The 15,000-nt window shown below is 40.4% G+C and overlaps 1 protein-coding gene across 3 annotated transcripts in view; it reads left to right on the top strand.

The window, feature by feature from the left end:
* LOC133994093 (stromal interaction molecule 1-like) overlaps window positions 1–8,647 on the top strand; it is a 26,423-nt gene extending 17,776 nt beyond the window's left edge. The window contains exons 10-14 of one of the 3 annotated variants that reach the window (XM_062433285.1): window positions 1,740–1,840; window positions 1,931–2,166; window positions 3,146–3,232; window positions 6,016–6,079; window positions 7,762–8,647. In XM_062433285.1, the coding sequence (XP_062289269.1) occupies window positions 1,740–1,840; window positions 1,931–2,166; window positions 3,146–3,232; window positions 6,016–6,079; window positions 7,762–8,200 (927 nt within the window). In that variant the 3' untranslated portion in view covers window positions 8,201–8,647. The remainder of the gene's footprint in view (window positions 1–1,739; window positions 1,841–1,930; window positions 2,167–3,145; window positions 3,233–6,015; window positions 6,080–7,761) is intronic. The other 2 variants (XM_062433284.1, XM_062433286.1) reach the window with 2 other exon arrangements.
* Window positions 8,648–15,000: the final 6,353 nt, after the last annotated feature.

The raw sequence follows: 15,000 nt of genomic DNA, 5'->3' as shown, positions 1-15,000 counted from the left end.
AAATATAATGACTGTACCATCATCACACAGCTTAGTGGTGTGTCAGCTTCCACCCTGAGTACATAAAACACAAAGGCAAGAAGGCAACCGACTGGCTGTGCTCCTTCCTTCTGTGTCTCCACTATTCAACGCTGCCAAAGATCTGCCGTTGTGTCAAAGTGATCGTTCTGCCGAAGCCAAACAAGCCAGCTGATGACCCCGAAGGATACCGGCCCATCTCATTGTTATGCATTCAATAAACCCAACCCAGTGATCGAGCCCCAGCTGCCCAAAGAACCAGCTGGCCTTCATAGCAGTAGGTCAACAACTATTCAACATTTATATTTACGACCTACCTGCTATGCTATAAAGGGAGTACGGCTATGCAGATGACCCGGCCGTTTTACTCAGCAAGCCGTCCTGGTAATCAGGCCTCTCTGAAGACATGAACATCCTTCATACCTGAAGAACTGGCACCTTAAGCTCAGTGTTGACAAGACCGTAACATCAATGTTCCACCTCAACAACGAAGAAGCGACCGGCAAAATGAACATTGTGATTAATAACACCAGGCTGCAGTTCCAGCTCTTCCCCACATACCTGGGTGTGAAGCTTGATTGAATAATGTCGTTTAAACACCACCTGGTCAGAGTCAAGGCAAAGACAACTGTTGGTGCCGCACTGATACGTCGTCTAGCTGGTATCACATGGGAGCCACAACAAAGACACTACGCATCTCCACCGAGGCCTTGGTGTTTGCAGCCGCTGAGTACTGTTCTCCAGTCTGGTGCCGTAATAATAAATAATAATAATAATAGGTGTGATTTATATAGTGCCTTTCACAAATCCAAGGACACTTTACAAAAGATATAACAAAAAAGACTGAGCAGAAGAAGAAGGTTTTTAACTGGGACTTGAAAATGTAGACGGAGGGGCAATCACAGAGGGATTGTGGGAGAGAGTTCCAGAGCTTGGGGGCCGTGGCGCTGAAGGACCGGCCTACCAAGGTGGATAATTTGGTGCGTGGGACTGTGAAGAGGTTGGAGGTGGACGATCTGAGGGACTGAGGGGGAGAGTAGGGTGACAGGAGTTCACAGAGATATGTTTCCGTAGCCTCCATGTCTAGAAGCTGGACACTTAACGCCGTCCTGCAGCCTGTCTGGGAAGTCTACGAGCCGCTCCAACAAACCCACTGCCTGTCCTTGCTGGTATTGCTCAAACCCACAGACGAGTGAATCACACCTCTACAAGATCACTACGGAGACAACGCAAAGCTTCCTTCTCAAGTCCTGCGACCCTTTGCTACACACGGCCAAGAACTGCTCTGCAAAACACCATCTGATACCTCCAAGGCTGCCTGGGTCAAGGCAAGATGGAGGGACCAGTGGAACCAGCAGAACCATAAAAAAAATACTTTTTTTAAGCTGTAGTTTTACAAACTACATTTCTCCAGTTTGTTCAAACTACTGCCAGGCTGAACTAGTAGCTTCCCCAACACTGCCTACATCACTGCAACAGACCAACACACACTGCTTACATGTTACTGTTCCTGCTCTTATTTCTCCCACTAATTCTAAATAATGGGAATATTTACAGTTAGTGAAGTCTGTCCCTTCTGAGCTGATGTACAGTGTTAAAGGAAGCTACAGGAAGAGTTGGTTCAGATAATAACAGATTAGCTGATGATGGTGATGATGATGATGATGATGATGAAGGTGATGATGATGGTGGTGGTGGTGATGATGATGATGATGTTTCAGGCGGAGAAGATTAAGAAGAAGAGGAGTTCTCTGTTCGGGACTTTCCACGTGGCTCACAGCTCCTCGCTGGACGACGTCGACCACAAGATCCTGTCAGCCAAGTGAGTGACCTTTGACCCCGAACACACACACACACACACACACACACTGATCATACCTCGGCTGACTCCACCCCCCCCCCCCCCCCTCAGGCAGGCGCTGGGCGAGGTGACGGCCGCTCTCAGGGAGAAACTGCACCGCTGGCAGCAGATGGAGGCCCTGACCGGCTTCTGCCTGGTTAATAATCCGGGTCTGGGTTCTCTGGCTGCGGCTCTGAACCTGGACCCGTCCTTCCTGGGCCTGCGACCTCCGACCCCACAGCACCTCCTGCTGTCTGACGACCTGGACGACATGGACGAGGACATCCTGTCCCCCGGGACGCTGCAGTGTGAGTTACTGATGAGAGCGCTGATCAGTGTGTGTGTGTGTGTTTGAGATGTTTTAATTAACAAACTAACATACACACACACACACACACACACACACACACACACACATTCTTTATTCGCATTACTCTGTTATCATGTGTATAATTCTGTGTTTGTTTATTTGTGGTTTATTGTGTTTATTAGAATGTTTTCAGCCTTAAATGTTCTCTACAAATAAACTTTACGTCACACACGCTTGTCTTTATATCATTGTGAGGACCTTCACTTACATAATACATCCTCTGCCCCCCCCCCCCCCAATCTTAACCATGACAACTAATTAGTTAAACCCAACTCTTGACTTTCACCTCAAAACCAAGTCTGAAGTCTCAATCAACCTTTTGAAGTTATGGGAACCAAAATCTCCTAATAACGCAGAAATGTCCCCACAACGCTGGTTCTCAATTGAAAACTGGTCCTCTTAATGATAGAAAGACATGTTTATACACACACACACACACACATCAGTCCGTTTAATCTCATGAAACAGCTGAAGTAGTTTTTCAGGGACTATTTTTAGCGGCGGATGAATCCACATTTGGAATATTTTACAGAAGCGTCTCACAATCACTTGAATCATTTTTCACATTGTCCATCAGACCTGAACAGCTGCTTCGTCCTGAAGTCAAAGCGTCTCAAACACAGAACTCAGCCAGCGAGTTTGCTTCCTTTAGATCTTCAGAAGGAATGAAAGTTGTTTAATTTATCTCCTTAATTCAGACAAACTGCACTTTTTTATTGTTTTCAAGTGAATGTGAGAAGCTTCTGTAACATTTAACTTATGAACTCATCACAGCAGAGGGTTAGGGGTTCTTCTTCTTCTCTCGGCTCGCCTGTGGTCGCCCCCCCCATCCCCCCCCCCCCCCCTACAATCATCTCTCTCCTCTCTCTGATTGGTCCTCTTTTCTTGGCATCTCTCTCCTGATTGGCTCCCTGCAGACGCAGCGTGGCAGATGGACCGGCGAGTGAGCGACCTTTGGCCCCTGAGTGGCATCGCAGACTCCCAGTCACCATGGAAACACTCGGGTTGGCCCCTCCCTCCTCTAGCCCCGCCCCCTCCCCTCACACCTCTCCTCTGATTGGTTTAAACCTCTGATCGATCAGATCAATCTATCCTTTTGATTGACGAGCATCTTCAGCTCCAAAAACATTAAACTAATTCATTTATTTAAATTATTTAAATTAGTAGATTTTAATTTATTCTTTTTGTAAACAAAGTGCTCAGTAACAAATAAGATGTTTCATAAATCAGTTAAACTAGATTTAAAAGCAGCATCAGGTTTGTTAAAATGTACATTTAGTATTTTTGTTGGTTTTATATCATTTGAAATGACATTTGCACCATTTTTTACCAAAAGTAAGACTGAATGCTCCTGAAAATGTCAAATGGTGTAACCACAAAAGAATGATACATATTACATATTTTATCACCTACAGTGTATTTAAGTGGACTTATACTAATAATGACTTCATTTAAAACATGTAAATGGTTCCTGATCTCCATGGTTACCAGAGTAAATGTAATATTTAGAACAATTGTATTCCATTACCTTTATTTAATATAAAGTTATAATGTAAGATCATGCCAAACTAGTTGATATGGTGTTTTATTGACTATTTACTGTTTTTAAGCAAGTTGAATTATTTGGTACAAAGTTTTTATGGTTACACCACTTAGACATTTTTGCCATAATCCTCTAATATATTCTCTCTAAATGGATTAAAAGCAGAAATTTGATGCTGGGTCCACATAAAAAAGAATGTGTGCAAGTTATTCATACGATTATTTTCACATTTAATGGTTTTGATGAAGATTTTTAGTCACTATAATTTCAGAAAGAAAACAATTTAATGTCTTTAATATAAATAAATGAGCAGATTTCACCTGTTTAAGAGTTTTCAGAGGTTTGAACCAATCAGAAGGCGGCGTTCACCTGAGCGTTGCTGACAGTGTAAACTGGTTAAAACTTATTTTACAGTCATGTGACCTCATCATGCAGCAGGTGTCCATGTGAACGCCTCCTCACTGTCCTCTTCCTCACTCTTCCTCCTCTTCCTCACTCTTCCTCCCCCTGGTCAGATCACAGAGCTCTTTACTCTTTCATCTTCGTCCCCTGCAGACGTGGAAACATCAGCAGCTTCTCTTCACTAACATCACCTCACACCCGCTAAAACTCACGAGAGGAGAAAACACTTTAAATAAGAGACTCATCCAACAATCCTGATCTACTATAATATCTACTATCATCATCTTATTTAATAACTCATTCTGAATTTTGGGCTTTTTAGTCAAATCCCAATGAGATCTGAAACAGATCTGCTGTTTTACTGTAAAGCAGCTCGACAGAGGGGAATAAAAGTTATCAAACCCTGATTTAATAGATTGGTGAATTATTCTGCATTTATAGTTTGAGTTCAGACTTTAACTTGAATATTTTAACCTTCCTGTCGTCCTGTCAGGTCAATTTTGACTGTTTATAAAATATATTAACTAGGGATGTCCGATGCCAAACTAGTTGGCATATATCGGAGGGCCATTATTATCGGACAATATTTACTTAAAAATGTGATATCGGGAAATATCGGTATCAGGTTTTTATAACCAATATTTGTTCTGTAGGCTTCAGCATTTCCGAGCCTACATGAACGCAGCATGGGACGTTTACCGGCGCGCGCTTGATGATGTTTAACAAAAATACACTAGACTCGTGGGTCGCTAACCGTGGCTAACAAGTTCATAGCGTCCACCGCCATGTACACGAACACAAACAGAAGGTTTACCTCCTCGTTGTCATTTTCTCTGTTATGTTTTCGGCGAGTCGCCTCTGTGACGTCACCGTCAGAGTCCGGTGGGTCCCATAGATATATATAGAACAGTCCTGGGTCCTATCTGGGTCCTATCTGGGTCCTATATGGGTCCTATCTGGGTCCTATCTGGGTCCTATATGGGTCCTATATGGGTCCTATCTGGGTCTTACTCTGCTGGAGACAAAACAGCTGAGAGGACCGAGTGAGAGGACGTTCCTATAAAAGGGAACAATAAAATTAGGCATAATTTGTTAATTCAACAATAGGAGATATGTTATGTTGTTATCTTGCATATATCGGTATCGGAAATTAAGAGTTGGGGAATATCGGATATCGGCAGAAAAGTCAATATCGAGCATCCCTAATATTAACTAACTACAGCCTCATTTAAATTAGATTATACTTCATTTTGTAGTTTTAAAAAAAGCAGAATGATTGATTATTTTAACTAAATTTAAGATCAGAGGATGAATGTAGTTTAGAAACGATTTATAATATTTGCACTTAATCCCACCTGGTTTGGTTTGACTGTTTATAATAAAGCATAAAATACAGATTATCACCCAATTCAATGAAAGTAGACATGATTATACTTGAAAAGAATGTAATATGGAAGCATCTGTGTGAGTTTCATTTAATTAGATGAAATAAATTCATATTTCTGGTATAAAAACATTTTTAAAAACTGATTAAATTCGACCTGCAGACGACAGAAAGGTTAATAAGTAAGATCCAATATAATATTTCATGTTTTCATCTTGAGACTAAATTATATCATCATCAGATAAAAACATTTATACTGTGTTAATTTACTGAAGTGTTGGATGAAAGAAGTGAAACATTTCCTCTAATTAATTAAAATAAGTCGTTTCTTCTTCTACTAAAACTGCACCTGTTGAACTTTTTCTCCCCCGTGACTTCTTCTCTTCTTCTCTCTTGCAGACGTGCAGCTTTATGAACCTTTTAAATCTTGAGTTAACGTTGTGTTTTCCCTCCTGCAGCTCAGAGCGTGATGCCCCTGCGGCAGCGGCTGGGAGACCCCGCTCTCGCCTTCAGCTCTCAGAGGTTGGTTGAACGTCGCGACTCGTTCACGTCGTCTCGTCCTCCCAGCGGCCGCCAGAATCGCAGCCGCTCGATTGGCCAGCTGGACTTCCTCCCCGTGCCCCCCCCCACTCTCTCCTCCTCCCTGTCGCACCCCTCCATCGGCCCCCCCGCCTCCTCCTCTTCCTCCTCTTCCTCCTACACTGAGAGCGCCGCTAGCTTCTCCGCTGTGCTGTTCCGCTCTTCTTTCTTTCACTCTGTGGAGGCGACGTCCGACCTCCCGCCTGCGGGGGGCGCTGCGCCGAGCCAGAGGTCCGGCAGCTTCGGGTATCTTCTTCTTCTTGTGCACGGCCGATTCCCCAAAAATACTGATTCACTAACGAGACCGGACGTAATCAATCTGAGCATATGCAAACAGACGGGTGATTCATCGTCGTTACAAACACGTAAAGTAACGAGGGGAAAGTTCACGAGTCAAATAAGTGAAGAGTTTACAGCTAGCCCGACTTTTAAAACCACCAGGAGTTTGTGATTGATTAGTTTTCACGAAGTGACAATTTTAAGGTTTCCGAATTTTACTAGTATTCACAATCTAGAGTTTATTGTTCACCAGTTGTATATGTGGCAATGATTTAGAATTCTCTTCGTTTTTAAGTTTACGAATTTTACACGTAGTCACGATTTAGAGTTTATGAGGTTTGTAAGTAGTAATGATTTAGAGTTTTTCAAAGTTTTCACGTGATCACCATTTTGACATTACGAGTGATCACAATTTTAAAGTTTTTGAATTTTATGAGTCACGATTTAAAGTTCATCAAATTTATTTTGCACCAGTTTTTTTTTTACGTGGTTACGATTTTGAGTTTTCCGAGTGGTCTTTTTTTTTTAAGGTTTTGAACTTTTTCCTTAATTTAAAAGTAATGATTATTTGGAGTTTGTCAAATTTCTACGAGGTCACAATTTAAAGTTTTACTATTTCTACAAGATAACAAGAAGTTCTGATTTAATTGTTATGGTCAATTTTACAAGTTTTACAATTTAGATTTTTCCGAATATAACGAGTATTTACGAGTTATATTCAGTCATCGGGTTAGTTATGTCAAGTTTACGGGTTTTAGTGAATTTTTTTCCTTTAATGATTCTCTGTTAGTGAGAACAAATCTGCGGTTTACGTGATTTTCATTTTTCGGACGCTGATTTCTGTTTTTCTATCGTACGTTTTATATATTACACTACGCCTCGCTGCTTTGCTACTTTAATCCCATATTTTCATTTCTCACTACTTCTTTTCTCACAGTTTCCAAAGTTTCTCATTGAAAGTTTAGTTTATACAAATTAACTTTTATATAATATATATATCAGGACTTCCGTAATTTCCTGCTTTGCTGTGTTTTTCCAATCTTAATTTTTTCACTTCTTCGCTCATCTGAGTTTATTTTCTAATTAAATTAATACTTTTATTGATTCTATCTTCATGTTATTCTAATACAAGTGTAAAGTGTTATTTCTAAATGAATGTATTAAAATCACAGCTGCTAACAAACAGACATCGTTCCTTTAGTGGGAATCTAATCATTGCTGCTGTTACACTAAATCAACATTAGTGTCTTTTTCAAATAATACTCTCATGATTTTTAGCATTTTTTTAGCATGTTAGCAACGTTATCTGTCATTAAATAATCATTCTTTCTCTTTTTCTCCTTCAGAGACATAATGAACCGCTCAGACTCTGACTCCTCCCTTCCTCTCTCTCACGCCGAATCACGGAGCCTGTACAGTTCTAAGCCCCTCCCCATGCCGTCCAGGCTCCTCCCCCTTCCTGGCCAGGGGTCAGGGGTCGGAGGAGGGGGGGGCGGCGGTCTGGAGAAGAGCTCCAGCCTCGGGGAGCTGAGAGGAAGCTCAGCCGCCGGCCTCGCCTCCGCCGGCTCCACCCGATCGCTCTTCGTCACGTCCGACGCCACCGACGGTCCGCTCCTCTTCTCGTCCTCCTCGTCCTCGTCAGGCAGCGCTCGAGGAACCACCGCCCCCCCGCCGACCCGTCGGAGCCCCGTGGAGGAGGACGGGCCCGAGGAGAGTGAGTCCACCGGCGGACGGAGGAGAAACGCCTTTAATAAGATCTTCAAGAAGAAGCAGGGACGACACTGAAGAGGAGCGACGACTCAACATCCGGCAGCGCTTCTTTCTGCTCAACAGTTCTGACAAAAATATCTCTGAAACGTACGAGGGGGGGGTGACCTGACTCCACCCGGGGACGAGTCCCAAACACACAAACCAATGAGGAGGAGGAGGAGGAGGAAGAGGTGATCATAGAAAGCTGAAAGAAAGAGAAACTTTCACAGACTTTTATGAGGCTCTTTCTTTGTTTCTGCATCGAGCTCGGTCCAAAAAATCAATAAACGCATCAATAAAAATCAGCTTCCAGAACATTTACACAAACTGATTAACGGTCATGTGACCTGCAGTTACCAGCTTTTTTACTTGAGGTGTTAAAAACCAAAAAAAAAAAACCAAAGTAAAGTTTTTCAGGTCCAACGATTCAGAGACCAAAATGCTTCAGTTCAACTCAAAGTTTTCCTGCAGTTACAAAGCCGAGTTAACGAGTTTAATCAACCTTCACATACTGTTCTTCGTCCTCCCGGGTCAAATTGACCCCGTCTGTTTTGACTGTTCCTTCTTTCCTTCCTTCCTTCCTCCCTCCTTCTCTCTTTCCTCCCTTCCTTCTTTCCTTCCCTCCTTCCTCCCTTCCCCTTTTCCTTTCTCCTTCCCTCCCTCCGTCCTACCTTCTTTCCTTCCTTCTTTCTTCCCTCCTTCTCTCTTTCTTTCCTTTCTTCCTTCCTTCTTTCCTTCCTCCCTCCTTCCTTTCCTTCCTTCCTCCCTCCCTCCCTTCCTTTCCTCCCTTCCTTCTTTCCTTTCCTCCCTCCTACCTTCCTCCCTTCCTTCTCTTCCTTCCTCCCTCCTTTCCTTCCTTCCTTCCTTCCTCCCTTCCTTCCTTCCTTCCTTCCTACCTTCCTTCCTTCCTTCTTCCTCCCTTCCTTCCTTGACTCGAGGGCAACATGAGGGTTGATGAACAAACGTAGAATCAAACGTACTTTATATCAGACTGCGGAGCTGAAAGCAGAAATAAAGATCCAGTTATAGAAGAACGCAGCTTTTCTTTACGTAAAAGAGACGAAACAAAGAAAACTTGGATATAATATTTAACGTGTGTCAGATATTAAGTGATAATAATAATAATAATAATTATATTCAGGCTCAAGCAACATAAAAGTTAATGTAAAGTTGTGAACGTAACGAGTTTACATCTTTACGAGCTGTCGACAATCACCTGAACGCACCGTTAAACGACTGGAAACCGGGCGCAGTGCATTCTGGGAAACCGAGGACCAAATCACGCAGCGGTCGTTTTGGACTCAGGATCATCAAAAGCTTTACGAGTCAAATATCAGCAGGTTTAGGGTTTGGGTTGTTTATCAGAGTGTTTATGAAGCATGCTGGTTCATTTATTATTATTATTATGGGTTAATCACAGCTTTATGAGTTTAATGTTGAGGTGACAGGAAAATATAAAGATATAAAGATAATATAATAGTATAATAATGTAAGGGGGGGGGGCATTATTTACCTTTAATTCATATAAGCAGCGTCGCTCAGGTCAGTGAGGTTTAGTTTAAATTTAAAGGGTTAAAATGTGAAAATAAACGTATGAATAACTTGCACACATTCTTTTTTTTGGACCCAGCATCAAATTTCTGCTTTTAATCCATTTAGAGAGAATATATTAGAGGATTATGGCAAAAATGTCTAAGTGGTGTAACCATAAAAACTTTGTACCAAATAATTCAACTTGCTTAAAAACAGTAAATTGTCAATAAAACACCATATCAACTAGTTTGGCATGATCTTACATTATAACTTTATATTAAATAAAGGTAATGGAATACAATTGTTCTAAATATTACATTTACTCTGGTAACCATGGAGATCAGGAACCATTTACATGTTTTAAATGAAGTCATTATTAGTATAAGTCCACTTAAATACACTGTAGGTGATAACATATGTAATATTTATCATTCTTTTGTGGTTACACCATTTGACATTTTCAGGAGCATTCAGTCTTACTTTTGGTAAAAAAATGGTGCAAATGTCATTTCAAATGATATAAAACCAACAAAATACTAAATGTACATTTTAACCCTCCTGTCGTCCTCCCGGGTCAAATTGACCTCATCTCTTTTGACTGTTCCTTCTTCCCCTCCTTCCCTCTTTATTTGCCCCCTCCTCCTTCCATACTTCTTTCCTCACTTCCTTCCATCCTTCCTTCCTTCCTTTCTTCTCTCCTTACTTCCTTCTCTCCTTCCATCCTTCCTTTCTTCCTCCCTCTCGCTTTCCTCCTTACTCCTTCCTTCCTTCCTTCCTTCCTTCCTTGACCTGAGGACCAGGAGGGTTAATTAGATGTTTATGAATTAATCATCTTACCACCTTTACTGTTACTGACCATGTGAACATACACAGACACGATGATGCTGATAATCCCCCCCCCCCCCCCCCCCGTCACCATGGTAACCCCAGATGGTACTTTAATGTCCGGTCCTCACTGTTACTGTTAATGCACCAACATGTAAAACAAGAAACTGTTAAATGATTTATGAAACAGTTTTGGTTCCTTTGACCAAACATTTTATTTTTATTATTATTCTTTCTGTTTGCAGTTGTAGGCGACTGTACTGTACTGTACTGTCTGTTTGTTTGTTTGTTTGTTTGTTTGTTTGTTTGTTTGTTTGCGTTACACTGCAACACTGTACTGAAAATAACCGTCTGAGTCTGTTTACATGATGTTAATCTGAAGTCAGACTGTGGTACCGGCCCTTTAAGAGTCCGTTCACTTACAACACAAACACTTCTTTTCTTTCTTCAAACACCTGAGAGAGAAAAGAGGAAATATCATGTTTATAATTAGTGTGAACTGAACCTTTAATGCTCGTTAACTCTTACACACTGTTCACTTCTACATCTGCAGAGCTGTTAAACTCCCTCAGTAGTTTTTACTTTACAACAATGGATATATTTCATCTTCTTAAACACATTAGTGTGCAGCTGATGGATCAATGGCTCAGTGTCCTAATGGTGTAACCGGTAATTATTCATATAAATCTGATTTAAAAACAGGAAAATAAATGTGAACTAACATGTAGAATAAATATAATCCACTTTTAGCAACACAACACTTTGCTTTTTAACACATTTTACATCATTTGTCAAAACTTATTTAGAAAAAATTGTTGTTTTTATGAAACGTTCTGCTTCAATATTAACAAAATGCTTTAAAATTTAAATGTAGAAATACTCCAAATTATTTTCTTTTCATTTAAAGTCTGTGTAAAGTAAGAATAAATATGTGTTCTGAGTTTGAAATACCACAGAAAAGTGTGTTGTTAACCACCCTGCCAAATTTGATTGATTAAAAAAAAATGCCAAATATATGAAATTAGGCTTCAAAGTTGTGTAATAGTCTGCCTATTTCTCTGCTCCCAAACGCTGAAGCCCCGCCCCCTACCAAGTGTCACCTGTCAATCAAAGTCACCACCTCTACCAGAAACATGGACGCTACGTCTGAGAGCTTTCTGCTGCTAGCTCAGCTGCTAGCTCGGTGGCTAACTCGGCGGCTAACTCAGCTAACTGGCTAACTGTAGACTGTAGTAGTAGTGTGCGCTGAATGTATTTATACCTCTACAGCAGCAGGGCGGGTTTACGCTAAGCCTAGCTCCACAATTCAAATCTAAATGGTTGAAATGCTTTTTACACCTTTTTTAGAAATACATTTATGACCTATTTAATGTGTTTAGAAGAAAATGTCTGAATTCACTTTACACAGCCTTTAATGTGTTTTAAATGAAGTCGTTATTAGTATAAGTCCACTTAAATACACTGTAGGTGATAAAATATATAATATGTATCATTCTTTTGTGGTTACACCATTTGACATTTTCAGGAGCATTCAGTCTTACTTTTGGTAAAAAATGGTGCAAATGTCATTTAATATATTTTTGAATTGATCATCTGAACAAACTGTATTGTTACTGACCCTGGTTCATGTTTATAACCATGTTTATACAAAAACACTGTTACATTCTTCACATTTACACGTTTTTAGTGTAAGAACAGAAGAATAAGGATTCATCTGTTTAATCTGTTAATCTGTGACTGATGAATGATTCCTGTTTATTATGAGATGAATAACTGAGGATGATATGAGCAGTGTGAACAGTGTGTGACGGTTAATGAACAGACAGGAAGCTTCAGATCTGAACCTGAGATATGATGCAGGATGTTTCACGCTGTTTATTTAACGACTGTCACAGAGCAGCTTCCTGTGAAGACTTCATTACCCAGAAGCCCCGTCACCTGGCGCCGATAAACTAAACATCGTCTTCCTGTCGGTACAAGAAAACGTCAAAGTTATTGGAACATTATTCAGAATTTGTGTTTATTTATGAATTGAAAGCAATAAACAAACTGTTGAATGTTATAAAGTGTTGTTTCTTCTTCTGTGGTGGATTTCTGTCTTCAATGTTTAGAAAATAACTGAACTTATTATTAATTTAATTTGATTTAATGATGACAAACTCAACCCTGCAGCAAAAACATTTGTTCCTCTGATTATAATTCTGACTTTACATCAAAACTTTAACATCATTTTTCACAAATCTACAAATTACAGATTAAACACAAAACTCCTTTAAATCCCAGTTATTGTCATATTTCCTTGTTACATCTAATCATTAGCAGTCAAAGAGAAACGCTGTGTTGATGTAATTTTCTGTTATAAATCTGTTTTTATTCTTAAATACAAATATTTATTTAATTTAAAACCTTTATTTAGATCTTGAAGGATCATTGAGGGAAAGTAGAACCTGATAATGTAATAAAAAAAACCTCATAACAAAAATATGCTGCTGATTCACAGTATCAACAGCAGGTGATGCATTCAATGACCCGTCAGCTGCTCAGGAAACCAGCAGGTGGCAGCAGAGAAGCATCATCACTAATAATACTGCAGTACTTTTACTGTAATACTGCATACTACATCACTCATAATACTGCAGTACTTTTACTGTAATACTGCATACTACATCATAATAATACTGCAGTACTTTTACTATAATACTGCATACTACATCATCATAATACTGCAGTACTTTTACTGTAATACTGCATACTACATCACTCATAATACTGCAGTACTTTTACTGTAATACTTTAACTACATCACTCATAATACTGCAGTACTTTTACTGTAATACTGCATACTACATCACTCATAATACTGCAGTACTTTTACTGTAATACTGCATACTACATCGCTCATAATACTGGAGTACTTTTACTGTAATACTGCATACTACATCACTCATAATACTGCAGTACTTTTACTGTAATACTGCATACTCTTACAACAAGCATTGCATTTAACATTTTAAAGTACAAGTACCTCTAACTGTACTGCGGTAAAGTACAAGTACCTCAAACTGTACTGCAGTAAAGTACAAGTACCTCTAACTGTACTACGGTAAAGTACAAGTACCTCAAACTGTACTGCGGTAAAGTACAAGTACCTCAAACTGTACTGCGGTAAAGTACAAGTACCTCTGCGTTACGTCGAAGCGTAGCTACGCAGAGCTCTCTGCGTCGAAGCGGACCCCTAAGCTGTAGCCTGACCTGTAGCACCTCCAAAAAATCCTAACTACGCGTCACGGCAACGCGGACCGCAAGGGTTGTGATTGGTCCGCTCAAAACGTCATTTCCTCCGGCAGTTGCTTTTTCCGGTCTTTCTTCCTGCAACACCGCCATTATTATTAATAATGAACAAAAGGTATGTGTTTTCTGTTATTAGCGCACATAACGCACATAGCACAATGCTACATGCTACTGTGACCGGAAGATAAACAAGGATACGGATATGACTCCTCTGAAACCACACACACCCCCTAGCGGCATGGCGGTGAATTGCAGAGCAACGCGTTCCCTCGACGCAGGGACTATAAATGGCCAAGCGCACTGGCGTAGCTACTCCGTCGACGTAACGCAGAAGTATAAATCAGGCTTAACTGTACTGCGGTAAAGTATAAGTACCTCTAACTGTACTACGGTAAAGTACAAGTACCTCAAACTGTACTGCGGTAAAGTATAAGTACCTCTAACTGTACTACAGTAAAGTACAAGTACTTCAAACTGTACTACAGTAAAGTACAAGTACTTCAAACTGTACTGCAGTAAAGTACAAGTACCTCAAACTGTACTGCAGTAAAGTACATTGATAGTTTGGTAGAATAGAAGCTTGTCTGTTTATACTTTAATATAAATAATAAACTTAGTGTAGAAACGAGTGTTTGTGATTTTAATGAGCAGAGAAAGACAAAATGTTTCACTTCTCTTCATCAGATAAAACATTCAACGTGTTTGGAGAAGAGCAACTCATAAAACTCCAAAACATACAAAACATATTAAATATATATTTCCGGAAATGTTTAACTTAGTGTGACTGAAATATCAAGTCTCTGGTTGATGAACTGTCTCAACGTGATCAGATCTTCTTCTTTAATAGAAACATGATGAAGTCTTTCTGTGTTTTGTTGCTTTCAGCTGAAACTGATGTTGCTCAACCTTTTGCTCTCTGCTGCTTCCGCTCGCATTAACTTCACCTTATAAGGTTTCCTGCTGGTTGTTGCATCTTGGCTCCTCCCATCCAACCACAGGCTCCTCCCATCCAACATCAGGCTCCTCCCATCCAACAGCAGGCTCCTCCCATCCAACCACAGGACGAACCGCCACCTCTGATTGGTCGGATAAACGCACACACACCTAAAACATTAAACACATTAAACTCAGTGATGATCTGATGATTTTAATATTAAAGAGAACAGAGTGTTTGACTCTGCGTCTCA

The sequence above is a fragment of the Scomber scombrus genome, chromosome 14 (assembly GCF_963691925.1).
Source record: "Scomber scombrus chromosome 14, fScoSco1.1, whole genome shotgun sequence".
Taxonomy (NCBI): Eukaryota; Metazoa; Chordata; class Actinopteri; order Scombriformes; family Scombridae; genus Scomber; species Scomber scombrus.
Note: the sequence above shows the minus strand (reverse complement) of the source record. Positions and strands in the feature narration are given on the sequence as shown.